Source organism: Impatiens glandulifera, chromosome 1 (assembly GCF_907164915.1).
Source record: "Impatiens glandulifera chromosome 1, dImpGla2.1, whole genome shotgun sequence".
In the NCBI taxonomy this organism is placed as follows: Eukaryota; Viridiplantae; Streptophyta; class Magnoliopsida; order Ericales; family Balsaminaceae; genus Impatiens; species Impatiens glandulifera.
In genome coordinates this window covers 7,846,875-7,863,810 of record NC_061862.1, presented here as the reverse complement: position 1 = coordinate 7,863,810, position 16,936 = coordinate 7,846,875, and the positions used below count along the sequence as shown (strand labels likewise).

The 16,936-nt window shown below is 34.1% G+C and overlaps 2 protein-coding genes across 3 annotated transcripts; both read left to right on the top strand.

Annotated features, from left to right (window-relative positions):
* LOC124938317 (FACT complex subunit SPT16-like) lies at positions 1-3,099 on the top strand. The gene is made up of 2 exons (XM_047478773.1): positions 1-981; positions 3,020-3,099. The coding sequence occupies exon 1, from the start codon at positions 1-3 to the stop codon at positions 973-975; it is 975 nt and encodes a 324-aa protein (XP_047334729.1). The 3' UTR covers positions 976-981; positions 3,020-3,099.
* A 254-nt stretch (positions 3,100-3,353) lies between these two features.
* LOC124921675 (general transcription and DNA repair factor IIH subunit TFB1-1-like) lies at positions 3,354-10,696 on the top strand. 2 transcript variants are annotated; one of them, XM_047462364.1, is made up of 17 exons: positions 3,354-3,415; positions 3,551-3,677; positions 4,368-4,443; positions 5,029-5,124; positions 5,461-5,505; positions 5,917-5,973; positions 6,627-6,782; positions 6,934-6,999; positions 7,243-7,366; positions 8,563-8,619; positions 8,692-8,819; positions 8,892-9,083; positions 9,173-9,286; positions 9,658-9,735; positions 9,884-9,931; positions 10,157-10,219; positions 10,396-10,692. In XM_047462364.1, the coding sequence occupies exons 2-17, from the start codon at positions 3,643-3,645 to the stop codon at positions 10,492-10,494; spliced, it is 1,434 nt and encodes a 477-aa protein (XP_047318320.1). In that variant the 5' UTR covers positions 3,354-3,415; positions 3,551-3,642; the 3' UTR covers positions 10,495-10,692. The 2 variants fall into 2 exon arrangements, with proteins under 2 accessions (XP_047318320.1, XP_047318321.1); XM_047462365.1 differs by lacking the exons at positions 3,354-3,415; positions 3,551-3,677 and having other exon boundaries at positions 5,029-5,119; positions 10,396-10,696.
* The last annotated feature ends 6,240 nt before the right edge of the window (positions 10,697-16,936 follow it).

Here is a 16,936-nt window from a genome sequence, read left to right as displayed (position 1 = left end):
ATGTTCAACGTCCCTGGAACTCCTTTCAGTTCACCCGAGAGTAGTAATATTGACGTTAGGGATGCATATTTCAGATGTAAGGATCCGAGGCATTTAAGTGACTTGGTACAGAAGATTGAAACTTTACGCAGGCAGGTGACTTGTAGAGAATTGGAGAAGGCCGAGAGGGCGACGTTAGTCACTCAGGAGAAGCTTCAGCTAGGAAAATTTAAACCGATAATGCTATCGGGTCTATGGATTCGCCCCACTTTTTACGGGTGGAATCGGGAAGGGACTCTCGAGGCGCATGCGAACGGGTTTCGTTACTCGACATCATCATCATCGAGATCAGATGAAGGCGTCGTCGATATCATGTACGCGAATGTGAAACACGCTTTTCATCACCCTGCGATGGAAAAGAAGATGGTTGCTCTACTTCACTTCCATCTGCACAACCACATAATGGTGGGAAACAAGAAGACGAAAGACTTTCAGTTCTCTGTCCAAGTGATTGAACTCGTGAAGAACCTGTGGAGCAGTAAGATTAGAATCAACACCGACTTCCAAAACTTTGTTAACCGAACGAACGTGCTGTGGGGACAGCCGCAGTTTCAAGGTCTCCAGTTTATAGAGGACGGCTGGTGGGAGTTTCATAACATGTTTATAGAGGACGGCCGGTGGGAGTTTCTTAACATGGAGGATTTAGTTTCGGATTCGGACAACTCCCAGGAGTCCTCCCACCACGGATATGAATCGGATGATGGGCAGTCGGAATCCGAAGATGAGGATGATAGCGAGGAATTGTTGTTGGTGGAGTATGACGACAAAGAGGAAGATGACTCCGACGAGGGATCGGAGGAAGAAGCGAGTAAAGCCGATAGAGAGAAAGGGGCGGAGGAGGAGTCTGATAGTGAAGAAGAGGAGAGTAAACGGAGGAGTAATACTAATAATCATCATCATCAAGGCGGGATGGCGAAAAGACCCAAATTCAGATAAGCACAGGTATTATATTATACATACTACTACCCACCCTTGATTATTTATTAGTGTATAATCTTTGTTTGAGAATTGTTATAGGTATTAGGGTTACTAAGATTATTTGAAAAATGGAATATTTGATAGTGTTTTAGGATGAATTGATAGAACTAAGGAGGAGGAGGCAAAGATTTAAAGCTACTAACTATGGTTGTAGTTTAGCATTTTAGCAATTGTGGAGGTTTATGGATTATTATTATTAATAGGAGAAATTATTATAACTTTGTTTTTCTGAAATTTGATACTTTGTGTTTTTCAATCACAAGACTGTTTGGCTTTTGCTTATTACACTTGATTAGTGTATTATAAGCATTTTTTCTAAACAAAATATCTTTTTGGGTTATGTTTTGTTCTTGAATTGAATTAGCATGTTTTTTCTTGGACCTTATTTGATATATAGGGTTATTAGTTAAGATTATTTGGATAGTAATCTTGTTTGATGAAAAAAATATATGTAATATTGTCAAATCGTGAAGCCTGAATTAATTTCAAATAATCCAATTTATCGGTAACAATCTACTCGTCAAAGGATTATCTACCAAAAAACCTGATTAAAGAAGATTAGTTAAAGAAGATTATTTGACACCGTTGACCATTTTGGTGTAGACTCTAGATGCCGCATTTGCGCACTATGATGCAGACATGGAAAGGATATCAGACAAGAGTGGAGATAAACGAAAGGGAGAAGGAGGGTTTGTTGCATAGGGGAATTGGTTATATTTTGGGTCGGAATATATGATTTCCATAGTTCATACATTCAAACTATAGATCATCTATTTGGAATTTAGTATTTTTTTATTTATGAAATGGTAGTAGTAACTAGCTAGTATATGGTACAAGTACAATGTGTTGTAGCCATCATAAGTTAGGTTTTGAGCAATTGATTTGTTGAATTATTAATTTCACCTCTATTGGAGTTTGGATATATCATTCTCTTTCTTCATGATTTGTTTTGAAATGTTAATTATAGAGTTCATATGCAAATACAAATTTATAATAACACAACAATATGTTCATATTAATTGAAATTCAAAGGCATAATGAGATATACATTAATTAGTTGCAAGAAAATGAACACAAACTACCAACTTTATTTTAAAGGACCAGAGCCTAAATCTGGCGTCTTAGATCACTCGGCCAAACTGTCATTGTTGATATAGAATTTTAAATGTTTATTAAGAAATAATGTTTAAAAACTTTGCAAAGATTGACTTTCATTCCGTTCCCTCTTAAGTTAGTATTTTGTTTTGCAACTTCTTGATTGACCCCAACTGCTTTCATTGCTGCAGAATCTCCTATTTTCAGTTATCTTGAAAAAAAATGTCAACTTCAAGGAAACTTGGGGTAAGAGATACAACTAAACATTTTCTTTATTTTCCTTCAAATTCAATACCCAAATCCGGTTAGCATTATTGAGACCGTGATTGCTTTTTTCCCTAGAACCTATGGAAATGACTTGGAAGATCGCGGCCTTTTGGATTCGTGAATTCTGATTTGGTGTGCTAAGTTCAATTTTGATTTCTCTCAAATTGGTTATTGGATCTTGGATTATGACCATGGTCAATGGACCACTCACCAAATTTGTAAAATATAAGTCAAAAGTTAAAGATCCAGGTGTTGCTGGTGTTTTGACGATGGTAAGTCTACATAACAACGAATGTTATTGGAGTTAATTGTGTTGTCTACATTCAACTAGAAAATGCATTTAGTTGAATTTAGCTAGTTTGTAAGTTAGTTCGATCTCTTTGCATTGGCACTTGATTGTTATTTGAATTTATAACATCAGAGCATTATTAATGGGCATACTCAATTTTAGATTGAAAATAGTATTTCAGTTTATGTGATAAAGAGTTATTGTTTCTTTTTCTTTGGTCTTACAATGTTATTTACTTCATTTTCTGTACTGGACCCGACTTTATTCTCTTCAACTTAAGGATCTTGACTGTGGTATATAGATTGTTTACATTGTTTTGGAGTATCTTTTAACAGTTTCAGTTTCATGCAGACGCAGGATATGATTGTCTTCAAGCCTAATGATCCAAAGTCTTCACAAAGGCTTAATATAGCGTTTCAACTTATAACAGGTAGTAATTGGTTCACAAATGGTTTTAGTTTTGACTTATGCTGCAATGATGAAGTACAGTTTAAAATATGTCTTTATGCGAACTTTCATGATCTCAGGGCACAAGTTCACCCAAAAGCAAGCCCTTCTTAATCTTACTCAAGATCAGGTTCTTAAATTTAGAATCCACACATCTAGTTTTTTTCTCAGAACATACGAGTTAGCATTCTTTTCGACTAAAGCAGATGCTTGATGTTTTCTAATGTATTACACAGGGTGGAAGCTACATTTTTGAGTTTGCAAACTTTCCTGATCGTGATGCATGCAGAGATTTTGTAGGTGTGTATCTAAAAACTAAAGAACATATCTGCAAATATTACTAATATTAGTTCAGAAGATAGCATTACTAATTAGTAATTTCATATTTAACCATTTACTTTAGCATTGTTTGTACTAACTGCAATTGTATGACATGTCAAGCAATTTTGAAGACTGGAGGAGGTGGGAAGACTGAGGTTGAGAAGGCTTCTGTAACTCACGCAGGAGAGCAACTCAGCACTAAAGAGATGGAGCGCCGAATAAAGCTTCTTCAAGAAGACAGGTTTGACTTCTTATCCTTAACCCTATGAAAAAGTTTGCTTCAATACGATGAAACATTTATTTTTGATGCTTTGGCACTGGTTCTATTATATCAACAAATCACATGTGAACCGAGATATGCAAATTTTACTAATAGCTACTACAGTTTCCTTGGTAACACCTGATAAAATAATCATTTGGTTAGATCTTCTAACTATAACTAGATTGATATGCAGATTTTACTAATAGTTACTGCATTTTCCAGTTTCATTGGTAACACTTGGTAAAACAATCATTCTGTTAGGTTATTCTAGCTAACCAGATGAATTTATTGCTTTAGATTTAATAAACAGTATAAATGGATTGATATACTTAATCCATCTAGGAGAAATATCTTTTTGATAGAATTTTTTTTATGTTAAAACTAAAAGCAATAATTGAAGAAATATCTTCTATACCATAATAAAACGACAAGGAGTTAAAATTAGATTGATTAGAGGCCATGTGAAACATTTGTGCCTGAGAAGCCCCAGAAATGGGCAACTATTGGCTGTTTCATTGAGGAGGTTATTACATAACACTTACTATATTTTCTTGGTTAGTGATTTCTTAAAAGATATGTTAATATTCAGAATTATGGTAGGTTTATATCATCTTGATTTTGAATCACATGTATCTTTATATATTAAAAGGTCTACCTACATTTTCACAGTGAATTGCAGAAGCTCCATAAGCAGTTTGTTCTAGGGGGTGTTCTAACAGAAGCTGAATTTTGGGCTACACGAAAGGTTAGTTTGCTCGGTTCAATATGTATGTTTGTTCTCACGATACATTTATTTTAGACAGCTTCATCGTTCGATTCACAAACTTTCTAGAAGAAGGATAGTGGCCAAACAGAGTATGCAAAGCTCTTGGTTAGCATTGGCTTTATTCTGAATTGATTTCAAAAGTTACATATGGACGAGATGTGAAACTTTGGACTTACAGCTACAGAATTTCTCCTCAACAAGGAAATTCATTTGACTAGAAAATTCATGTTTTTAATGCAAATATGATTTTAATCTGTATTATGCAGGAATCCAAATTTAGTATCCTCTTGGGATAAGTATGGGCCAAGAGTCAACCCAAAAATTTGTATTCCACTCTCACATGGGAGAGATATGTAGGTTTTTAGAGTTACTTCTCCATAAAAGGACTGCTATGTCTCTTTGACACCGAAATGATACGTCGTGCACATTTTTTAAAGAAGTTTAGTTACTTTTTTGTTGCTTATAACATGAGTTTTATCTAGTTGATTTCAGATTTGCAGCTCTGAACAGTCATTGTAGTACATATATGTGATAAGTAGAATTTGATTTTGTTATTTAACACAGAAATTGCTAGAGCGGGATGCGAAAGTAATATTGAAACAACGGGTGGGGTTCAAGAGTGCGATGCTTGCCGATGTCAAACCATCAACTGATGGTCGGGTAAAACATAATTCTCATCCTCTCTTTTTCTGTATTTTCTTATAGCATGTATGGTCTTGCATATGCGTTCAATTGTACTTGTCTATACTTCAGACCTTTTTCTTTTTAATGTTTTTGGTAGGTCCTATTTTAGAAATTCGTTTCCAATTTTTTTGGTTGATCCTATTCTACATCTTTCCCTAAATTCAAATGACTTTTTTTTTCTAATTTCTGTTTTCTTCATATTTCATACTTACAAGTTACAACTCAATATTCATATAGATGAAGTTTATACTTTCATTTTGCATCTTCTTCTCCACAAGTAAGACTGATTTCCTTCAATTGTGTCAATTTCAGACGAATAGAGTAACATTTAATTTGACACCAGAGATCATTCATCAGGTATGACCTTTCCATTTTCACTTGCTTCCCTCTGTCTAAGTTCTAATGAGTAATCCTCTAAACTATGTTTCCCTTGGCCATTAAGTGATGGATTTAACTAGTTATGCATTACATCCTATTGTGTAGAATAATACTGGCTGGTTTTCATTAAAAGAATAACATGAAGTAGCATAAGTTCCTGGTCTTGAATATTTCTTCGTGCTTCAGTTTCAGATATGTTTATTCTTTTGCTATACTCAACATGATGGGCAATAAGGATTGTATCTTCTCAAACTTTACAACTTCTTTTGAAAGGAGTCAAATTATATTATCTACCTTCTTCAGTTGTTAATTGTTATCCAATTGGTCATGAGTCACATTCTTTATTGCATTGATTTCTCATTAATTGTTTGTTTTTGTGTCAATTTCCAGATTTTTGCCGAGAAACCAGCTGTCCACCAGGCATTTCTTAAGCTTGTACCAAGTAAGGTAATGGTGTTTTAACTCTTTCCCCTTTCTCATGTGTATAGGATAAGATAATTGATGGAAAAGTTGAAAACTGAAGCTCATTACATAGTCAAAAGAGTACATGTTGTTTCTTATGGCTGTGATACACATGAGAAAGGGGTCAATGAAGAGGTCCATTCCTCTTGTTTTTAACCTTCCTCCACTCCCTTGTTTTCAATTCAATACAGAGGTAGTGAGATCCACATGAGGAGTTAGAAAGAACAAGACATTTCAAATACAAATAAGCCATTTACATGTGCATCTCAACAGAGAAAAATTAAAATTCTCATTTTTAAAGCTCATTCATTAAATGATTCACTAACACAACTTTGGAATTGGTAGTCGGTGTTCCTGTTCATTTTTGTTCAGATATTCTAGATCAGACATGCTTAGGAGTTTCAGTTATATCATCATAATGTCTCTAACTGGTTTGAGATTGAATATTTTTATTTTCATTCACCCCTTTAATGAAATTTGATCTTCAAAAAACAACTCATTGTAATCGTTGAAGGAGATTCACATTATCTATCAACTTTCAGCCTCAAGTTTCACTAAGAAAGGAATTGTCATTATATACTCAATACTATTTAAAGGATATTTTTGAGGAAAACATTTCCTTCTTCCTGTGCTTCTAGATGCCTGAGAAGGATTTCTGGGACAAATATTGCAAAGCAGAGTACTTCCACCGGACAAAAAGTACGGCTGAATCTGCTGCGGCTGTAGTTGAGGATGAGGGACTTGCTGTTTTCTTGAAGCAGGATGATGTATGGGAACGTGAAGCTCGCCGCAAGGTGCTTACTCTAAAAAGTGGAATTGTCATTATATACTCAATACATGGTTGATGTTTTTTTCTTTGTTATCAAAATGTTCTAAACTTAAGGCTCCACATTCCCATGTTTATGGAAAATATTAAAGATCTTATGTGGCGTGCTTTATTTCCAGATTAGACGGGTTGATCCAACATTAGACATGGAAGCCGATGAAGGGGATGACTACACTCATCTTCAGGTATTTTAACATAAGTACTTATATGTTTCCTTCTTTTTACTGAAACCTGATGCAGCGTATTGAGAATGTGAACTGTGGAATATTCCCATTTTATATTTTTCCTTGATTCTTTGATTTGATTCCACACCCTAACATCTGACAATTGTCTGGAACCCATGTCATGTGGTTTTTGTTTTCCCATCACAATGCTTCATCTGCACATGAATTCTTAGACACATGTATGTGTGTTTTCCCTGAATGTAGGATCACGGACTTGTTCATGAAGATAACATGGATACTAATGATTCCCAGTATGAGGAATATCGCAGATCACTTTCACAAGTACTTAATCGTCATGGAGCTGTTGTTCTCGATGGGAGATCTATAGGTGAGATTCATGAAGTGCTTTTATCTCTATGCAAGTATAATGGTACCTGCTGTTAAGTTTCCTATCTAAGCTCCTGCTCAGAATATTTGTTGTGGTTCGTCCTTGGAAAAGATAATCTTTAAATCCTAAGTCCTGAACAAGTTTTTATTATTTTTTTGAAAACGGTAAACTTTTATCAAAAATAGCGCAAGGTGCATTCAAACGTTACAAAGGGAGAGAAAAAAAACAATAAGTAAGAAAACAACATAAGAATTTTAAATGTCAATAAGATGAAAAAATTTCATCCGTACAAACTCCCTTTTTTTGGATTAAAGCGAACGCGTGTAATATAAATCCTTTGAAACGAACGTACCCATAACTTATCCCATCGAAAACTCAGTCCCGAACAAGTTTATTATCTCATGACAAGATAAAACGACTTCATACCAGTTTTCAGCTCTAGTTCTGTTTACAGGTACTAACTTTCAAAATACACTTACAGGGACTTGTTTTAAAACTCTGGGTAATGCTTGTAAGCTGTCTGTTGGCCACACTTGGGGACAATATCTATTATATATGATGTTTTGTCATTGTTCACTCATGAGGGTCTAGGGTCATGCTAAATGCAGCTAAAGTTAATAAAACATTAATTTTATTTTTGCAATTGATACCTTCAAGTGCTCCTGCAACCATGCCCTTCTGTTTATTCTTACTTCTTCCATTTATTTGAATTTGATATGATTAGTGACTCCACATGCAACAAATCACCCCAAGTTTGTTATGGAATCCATTGGACTTGCAGTTTATTAAATGCTCCTTTTAAGTTAAATATATCTCTGACGTAAGAAGTTAGTTGGTCTGGTCTTTGCCTTGGCCTTTGCTTTTTCTCTGCTTTTTCTTTGCTGTAACTGTTGCTTTTGTTTGTTTTTTGTTTTGTTGCCGCATTTTTTGTCATCTTCTTTGCTTTTTCTTTTGTCGTTGTTTAAATGACACTTTTTTATGCAATGACCTATGTTCAGAAAAGAAGTTAGTTGGTCTGTGTAGTCTCTATTGGATACTAAGTTTTTAACTACTAGGAAATCTGATGAATAATTCATCCTTTACTAGTCATTTTTGCTTGATTTTGTTTGGAATTATTTGTGCTTTCAAGAACGATCAGTTTGGGTTATTTAACTTGATCGGGTATGTGAATCTTTTGTCCCTTTGACTTCACACAGACGGAGATTTGGGTGACACTAGATCTGTTGCTGAAGCACTTGCCAAGTCGAAGCAGGGTTAGTATCGTTTTCTTTTCTTGTTTATTTTGTATCACATATAAACTTTTTGTTTTTTGGCTGTTGTTGCAGTGGAATTTGCTAATGAAATGTCTGATAAAGAAGCTAATCAAGAACAAGCTGATAGGATTTCTCGGATGGCTGAGATTGAGGATCTCCAGGCACCTCAAGATCCTCCCATTGCACCTCTTTTTATCAAGGTATGATATTCTTGACATGACATGATATAGTTTAATTTTACACATCTAATTCAAGGTCTGTTGTTTGGACAGGATCCTAGAGACTATTTTGATTCACAGCAAGTCAATGCTATAAGAACTTTGGGAGATACGCTTGCTGGGTCAAGAGAAACGAAATGTAGAGTGAGAACAGTCGAAGCGTATGGCTCCATGAGAGAGTGCATAGCCCAGATTAAGCATGTAGGGTTAAGTGATCCCATCGTTAAACCTGAAGTTTCTTTGAAGGTAATGATGGCTATTTTGCTTCTATCTGACATCTGCCATTGAAAAACTTAACTGAAGAAAATGTTGGGTTGAACATCGTGGTATTATAGGTATACAATAGGTTAACCCAGACTATTTCTAGCCCCAAGTTTCATCTCGGGAAGAATCCGCAGGCTAGCAATTTGGATATGTTGCCTAGCTCCACGAAACACGACATATTACACGTGAGTTGGCATTATACCTGTCAATATTCTGCATAATGCTATAAAGACAGACTTCTATTTTTCAATTTTGTATCCCATAAATTTCATACTAAGCCTATTTGAAAACTGGTATTCTGTCACAATCATGATTCTATTGAAAAATCGCCAAATTTCAGTGAATTCTTTTTATTTGGTATAAGATACTTTTCTTGTTCATGAAAATTATTTTCTAGATCATGATCAAATTCTAATGTAATTTTCTTTTTCATTTCTGGGCAGATTATTTTTTTTATTGCAATTCAGAATATATTCTAGATTATTGTGATTTTTGGCAAGCATTCCAAATGTAGGGTTTTCAGGATTTACGTGACAATTTCATTTATTGTTTACAGAATTGGACTTCTATCCAAGAATTGCTCAAGCATTTCTGGTCATCATATCCAATTACTACTTCCTATCTCTATACTAAGGTACACACATTGATCCAGTTCATGGCAGCTTCTAACACTGTTGTAAAATTGAGAATTTTGTATATGATGTGAATATACAAGGAGCTCTCATCAGATTCTTGTAGTATATGTTTTTATAAGGTCAATTGATAATATATTTTTTTTATAGGTTAACAGACTTAAAGATGCCATGTCAACTACTTATACAAGGCTACAGGTACCGTATTTGTTTAAGAATTGGCAACAAGAAACTTGTAAACAATCAGTCTTGGTACATGAACCTGGACTATTAATCTTTGTAAGAATATTAAAATTTAGACCGGAATACCAAATTGAGTTTAGGGTGGATGGATAATTCCAGCAAAGCATCCACTAATCTTTCTACTTATTTTTCTTATCTCCTTTCTTTAGCTTAGCTCTGTTTTAATATTATTAATTTCAGGAGATGCCTGCCCAGTCAGAGTTTAGGCATGAAGTTTCCCTTCTCGTGAAGCCTATGATTCAGGTTAGCTTTGGCCATATTTGATGCGGGTTAATTTACAGTCAACAATCTACTCGTCAAAGAATTATCTACCAAAAAATTTGTTATATATTTATACCCTTATCCAAAGAACCTGATTAAAGAAGATTATTTGGCACCGTAGATCAAATAGGGCCTTATTATTTACCATTTTGGTGTAGACTCTGGATGCCGCATTTGCGCACTATGATGCAGGCTTGGAAAGAAGATCAGAAAAGAGTGGAGATAAACGAAAGGGAGGAGGAGGGTTTGTTGCATAGGGGAATTTGTTATATTTTTGGTTGGATTATTTGATTTCCATAGTTCATACATTCAAACTGTAGATCATCTATTTGGAATTTAGTATTTTTTTTTTTTGATGAAATGGTGTAGTAACTAGCTAGTATATGGTACAATTACAATGGTAGTAATAACTAGCTAGTTACTTATCACTGGGTTTTGAGGAATTGATTTGTTGAGGAATTGATTTGTTGATTGGAGTTTATGTTATATCATTCTCTTTCTTCCTGATTTGTTTTGAAACTCTATTAGTAGAGTATATATGTAAATACAAATTTATTGAAACTCAAAGCAAAGGGAGTTATTCATAATTAGTTGCTATATAAAACCCTTTTAAGGTATATATATGAATAAAATATGTTCTTATCTAAATATTATTACACATTAAGATTATTAATTAGCAAGATTATTAATTAGCAAATAAGTCGACGTCATGAAAACCGTTGCTTCATGAAGCTCATCCAGAACTCGTCCACTACAGTAGTATATGATACTCATCCTTGATTGTGTTTCTTATAACAAGAAGATAACGAAAATCAAACATTAAACCGACATACTACTACAACATACTACTACAGTTATTAGGTAATAACACATTTAAATAATAATAATAATAATAAGATAATATCATAAACGTAAAGAATTGTTATTAGATTATCAATGATATTTAACTATTATTAGTAGTGAAGAAATTTAATTTTAAAAATTGTTGACTCACACTAAGAGTGTGATGTTTAATAAAAAAATATCTTATAAGAATACATTTGTGTTTTCGAAATTATGTTAGAAATTATTAAATTATGTTTTCGGACCTTATTCGTAATATTTATATATTCTTTTAATTTTTTTTAACAAATTCGTCAATGGATTAAACCGACAGAACCGATCTTCTAACCGTTCAAACATAACCGATCAAATCGACGGTTGAAATTTAATAAACCGACGATAATGATTTAGATATGTATTTTGGTTAATAAACCGACAAAACCGAACCGCATACCCTTAATACAAAAATAAAATAACATATAACATTTGGAGATGTGTAATGAAGTGAAACTAATGTATGATTTTAATAGTTTTATCAAGAAAAGAAAATATAGGTAAAAAGTTTAATATAAATTTATGAATAAAATATTCCTTTTAAAGGGTAAAAGTTAAGTTTTAACTATTAAGGGGGTTAAAATAAAAGTATTAGGATAAATAAAATGATTCACCGCCTCCTCGAATAACCGCCACTAGAATCCTACGCTACGCTACGCGTTCTATATGTTAAAACTATAAATACAAGGAAGCCGTTGTTTGTATCTTTCATATTAATTTTCCTTTTCTCCTTTCTCGGAAGCTTTATGCAGTTGGACTCCGATGGCGATTTTGAGTTATAAGACTTGATTCAACACCGGTGTTTGTATCTTTGCTTTACGAAGTTGGATTCCGATTGCGATTTTGAGTTATAAGTCTTGATTCAACACCGTTGTTTGTATATTTGCTGTACGCAGTTGGACTCCGATGGCGATTTTGAGTTAGAAGACTTGATTCAACAGGCAGGTGGTGTTTGATTCCATTTTTTCTTCTATCGTCCTTGAATGACCAATTGCACTTTTCGGCGATTCTCGACAAGTAAGGCGATCCGTCTTTTTCTTCTTTCAATTCAATTTATAGGATTTGATTCAATCGTTATCGTTCGTGTCTCATTCAATTTTTAGAATCTGATTCAATCATTATCGTTAGTGTCTCCTTCAATTTATAGAATCTGATTCAATCGTTAGTGTCTCCTTCGATTTTTTCTTCACAAGTTTCCCTCTTCTGCAACATTTATAGAATCTGATTCAATCATTGTGGATCCCAATAATAAGCAATACAAAGATGATCTTTGTTAATTTTAAAATAAAAAATCACAGATACGTTTTATTTTTTTGGTTGTTTGAATGATTTTTATTTTCCATGTTACAATCTTGATTGCATGTTAAATCAAAAGCATGTGGTAGTACTGTTGTTGTTGTGGAGTAGGTAGTGCAATTTCAATTCCACGATGAAACTGTAGAAGAAGTTGTAAGTTGTTTTTTTATTCTCATATACAATATGTAGCTTGCATATCCGAATGTCTTCCTATGCAGCTGCCGCTGTTAGTAAGAATGGTTAAAATTTATTCTCACAGCTTCCCTTATTTGGTCCTATTTTTATATTTGATGATATCGTCTTATTACTTGTATAATAAACTTTTGTATTTCTTCATCTCTTTGTACGATCCTTCTACTTCACTTGGCCAAATTGATGTGACTATTCTTGTATATTCTACTAAGTCTGTTGTTGTATCCCGATCTACAAAGAGGGCACAAACTAAACAAAATCTTTAATAGTTAGCAAGGAGGGAGAATTATGATAGAAGAGAATAAATATAAACGAGATAGATTGAGAATAAGAACGGAGGGGCTGAGCCCCATTCCATTGGGAAGAAATTAGAAATTATTACATCATATTTGCTTATCTATTTATACTACTTCTTGTACCTTCCCGGGTCACAACATTTATCATTCCCCTATTGTAAATTATGGTATAGTTGAATCCAAATAACTCTGATAACCATGTTTGTTGCAGGACTGTAGTGATATTTTTCTTCATCAGAAACTTCAAATTTTTTATCCTGATAATGAAAATGCTTACCATAAAGGTAATTTCTTTACTTAGATAATGCCATTAAAATTCATTTATATATATATATTCTCTTTTCATATAAGATTATATTGTTGCTCATATGAATAGAAACACAAAATTCCAGAAAGATTAGAAACAATATCACTTGTCAATTAAATTAAATGATGAATGTCTCGACGAATGTGTATTATGTAACTCTTCATACTAGTATAAACTCTCAAAAATTTATTGTGTGATTTAAATAAATAATTAAAGAATATTTTTATTTTAATAAACATATTATAGAATGAATGCGAAAAGTGAAAAGTATCAGTGTTCATTAAACATTACATTTATATTTGGAAAAGAAATAAGTGGTCGATGACATCAAAGAAAACATTTCATGACATTAGATGATGACCCTTCTACAATAGAATCTCAAGTAAACACTTACTCTTTTTGATTTATTCAGTTTATATATTATTTTAAAATCAAGTCAATCTTATAATAATTTTAATTATTTAATTATTATAATTTTATATTAGATAAATTTCATCTCTAGAAATTAATTAAAATTTTGACAATATAATGTTTATAATTTGTTTTAAAATATAATCGAACTTAAAATAAATTTAATGAATTAATGGGACTTTAAATAAACTGAATTAATTAATTAATAGATGACGCGACGGATAATTAAAAGTATAAATACACCCTCTGTCCATCTCTTTTCTGCTGCGCCAAGCCAATAATAGAAAAAGCAAGGGATGATCGATCGGATCCACCACCACCGCGTCTCTCTTCTCGCGAGCTCTAACAAACTAACGCTGAGGAGAGAGAAACACAGAGAGAGGAAGAAGAAGGAGAAAGAATTGTATTCGCGTTCTAGGCAGCAGAAAACTTTGAAAAGCGTTTTATCTCTGTTTTCGTACTTCCATTTTCTCTAGGTTTTTGCATCTTTTGTTATCTCCTTTTTGTGATGATTGTTATCTTTTAGAAATTAATTAAAATTTTGATAATATAATGTTTATAATTTGTTTTAAAATATAATCGAACTTAAAATAAATTTAATGAATTAATGGACTTTAAATAAACTGAATTAATTAATTAATCGGACAGTGACGCGGCGGCGGACAGTGATGCGGCGGCGGACAGTGACGCGGCGGCGGATAATTAAAAGTATAAATACATCCCTCTGCCCATCTTTTTTTTCTGTTGCGCCAGGTTTACGCCGATCGATTGGATCCACCACCACCGCGTCTCCGCGTCTCTCTTTTCTCCGCGTCAACACAGAGAGAGGAAGAAGAAGGAGAAAGAATTGTATTCGCGTTCTAGGCAGCAGAAAACTTTGAAAAGCGTTTTATCTCTGTTTTCGTACTTCCATTTTCTCTAGGTTTTTGCATCTTTTGTTATCTCCTTTTTTGTGATGATTGTTATCTCCATTGAATCATGCGATAATAATGCAGATCTGATCTTCCGGTTTGATCAACGTTGGTGATGATTTCTATAAGGTATCAAATCCTCTTCTCTGTATATTTTTCCTCATAACTTTCGCTGTTCATTGTGCATTGTCATCCCGATGCCTTCTAGAGATATTTGATTGCATCTGCATTGGATTGAGACTTGAGAGAATCGTACATTTATCTGTTTATGATAATGTGCCTTTCTTGTTTGTTAGATGCCTGAAACTTGTAATTGATCTTCCTAATTTTCAATAGTTTTACGGAATTAGAGAGAGGCGATGATCATCCGAATTCATTGGCAAGGTTAATTATAACATAAGATCGTTCCACCACCACCACCACGGACAAAAACTATGTTGAATCGCACTCTTCTAGACTCGATCCTAATACCGGTGAAGGTAAAAACAGTTGGAAGGTCTTCACAGAGACAAACTCCGTCTTCGCCGTGCAGGAGCCGCCTGGATTTCCAGCGTGCCGACACCTACCTCCGATGTCAACATTCCAACCTCCAACAGACTTGTTTCCAGGCGCGGATCAGGTCGTTAAAATTCGAGTCATTAAAATTGAGTCATTAAAATCGATCGGAAAAGCAAGCCCATCTCTCTTTTCTCCGCGTCTCTCTTCTCGGTTGGTCGGAGCTCTGCGCCAGTTAAGAGGAGAAGTGTGATCTTCTCATTTCATTTCTAATAATTAATGGCTTAGACAAACCCTAATTTCCCAAACTTTCTTACCCTGTTTGATAATGTATTCGAGTCAATCAATAATCATGTTTATTTAATTAGTTGATCAATGAAACTCTTTCTTGACGGAAAATGGATGAAGGTTCGCCCCATTGCACCTCAAAACATTATTTGGTTTAAGGGTTTTTTTTTGGGGCAAACTGATATTATTTTTTGGATATTAGTTTCTTCATCAATATCTCCAAATTGTAGTATAATGTTCTGCTTCATTTAAGAATGTTTTGTTTCTGATTTTTTAACAATATGACAAATGTATCTTTTTCATATTCATATATCCTGCTGCTGCGCTAAGAGAACCTATGAGTGCTCTGTTCAAAGTTGTAGTCTGGGTTGATGTACTATCAGCCGAGCAAAAGGGCAACAATGGAGGAAGATACATCTGCCACCCAGTTTGAAGATTACACGAAAAAAGTTCAATTCAGGTTCATACCCCAATTCAGGTTCATACCTTTACTAGTCAATTTTCAGATAGATTTATGCCTTGCTTTTGTATTCTCACTACTGAAAGTGATTTCTTTAACAAAACTAGTCTTTATGTTCAACTTTTTGTTTACTTTATTATGTTACCATTCATAATTAAAAGTATCAATACACTCCTCCACCACTGAATCCTCCGCGTCTCTCTTCTCGGTTGGTCGTCGGAGCTCTGTGCCAGTTAAGAGGAGAAGTGTGATCGGAGAGTGAAATCCACCACCCGACGACCATTGATTCCACATCATCCTCAGGTCGGTCAGTTCTTCTCATTTCATTTCTAATTATTAATGGCTCAGACAAACCCTAATTTCCCAAACTTTCTTACCCTGTTTGATCAATCAATGTATTCGAGTCAATCAATAATAATGTTTCTTTAATTAGTTGATCAATGAAACTCTTTCTTGACGGAAAATGGATGAAGGTTCGCCCCATTGCACCTCAAAACATTATTTGGTTTAAGGGTTTTTTTTGGGGCAAACTGATATTATTTTTTGGATATTAGTTTCTTCATCAATATCTCCAAATTGTAGTATAATGTTCTGCTTCATTTAAGAATGTTTTGTTTCTGATTTTTTACCAAAATGACAAATGTATCTTTTTCATATTCATATATCCTGCTGCTGCGCTAAGAGAACCTATGAGTGCACTGTTCAAAGTTGTAGTCTGGGTTGATGTACTATCAGCCGAGCAAAAGGGAAACAATGGAGAATGATACATCTGCCACCCAGTTTGAAGATTACACGAAAAAAGTTCAATTCAGGTTCATACCCCAATTCAGGTTCATACCTTTACTAGTCAATTTTCAGATAGATTTATGCCTTGCTTTTGTATTCTCACTACTGAAAGTGGTTTCTTTAACAAAACTAGTCTTTATGTTCAACTTTTTGTTTACTTTATTATGTTACCATTCATAATTAAAAGTATCAATACACTCCTCCACCACTGAATCCTCCGCGTCTCTCTTCTCGGTTGGTCGTCGGAGCTCTGTGCCAGTTAAGAGGAGAAGTGTGATCGGAGAGTGAAATCCACCACCCAACGACCGTTCCTTCCACATCATCCTCAGGTCGGTCAGTTCTTCTCATTTCATTTATAATAATTAATGGCTCAGACAAACC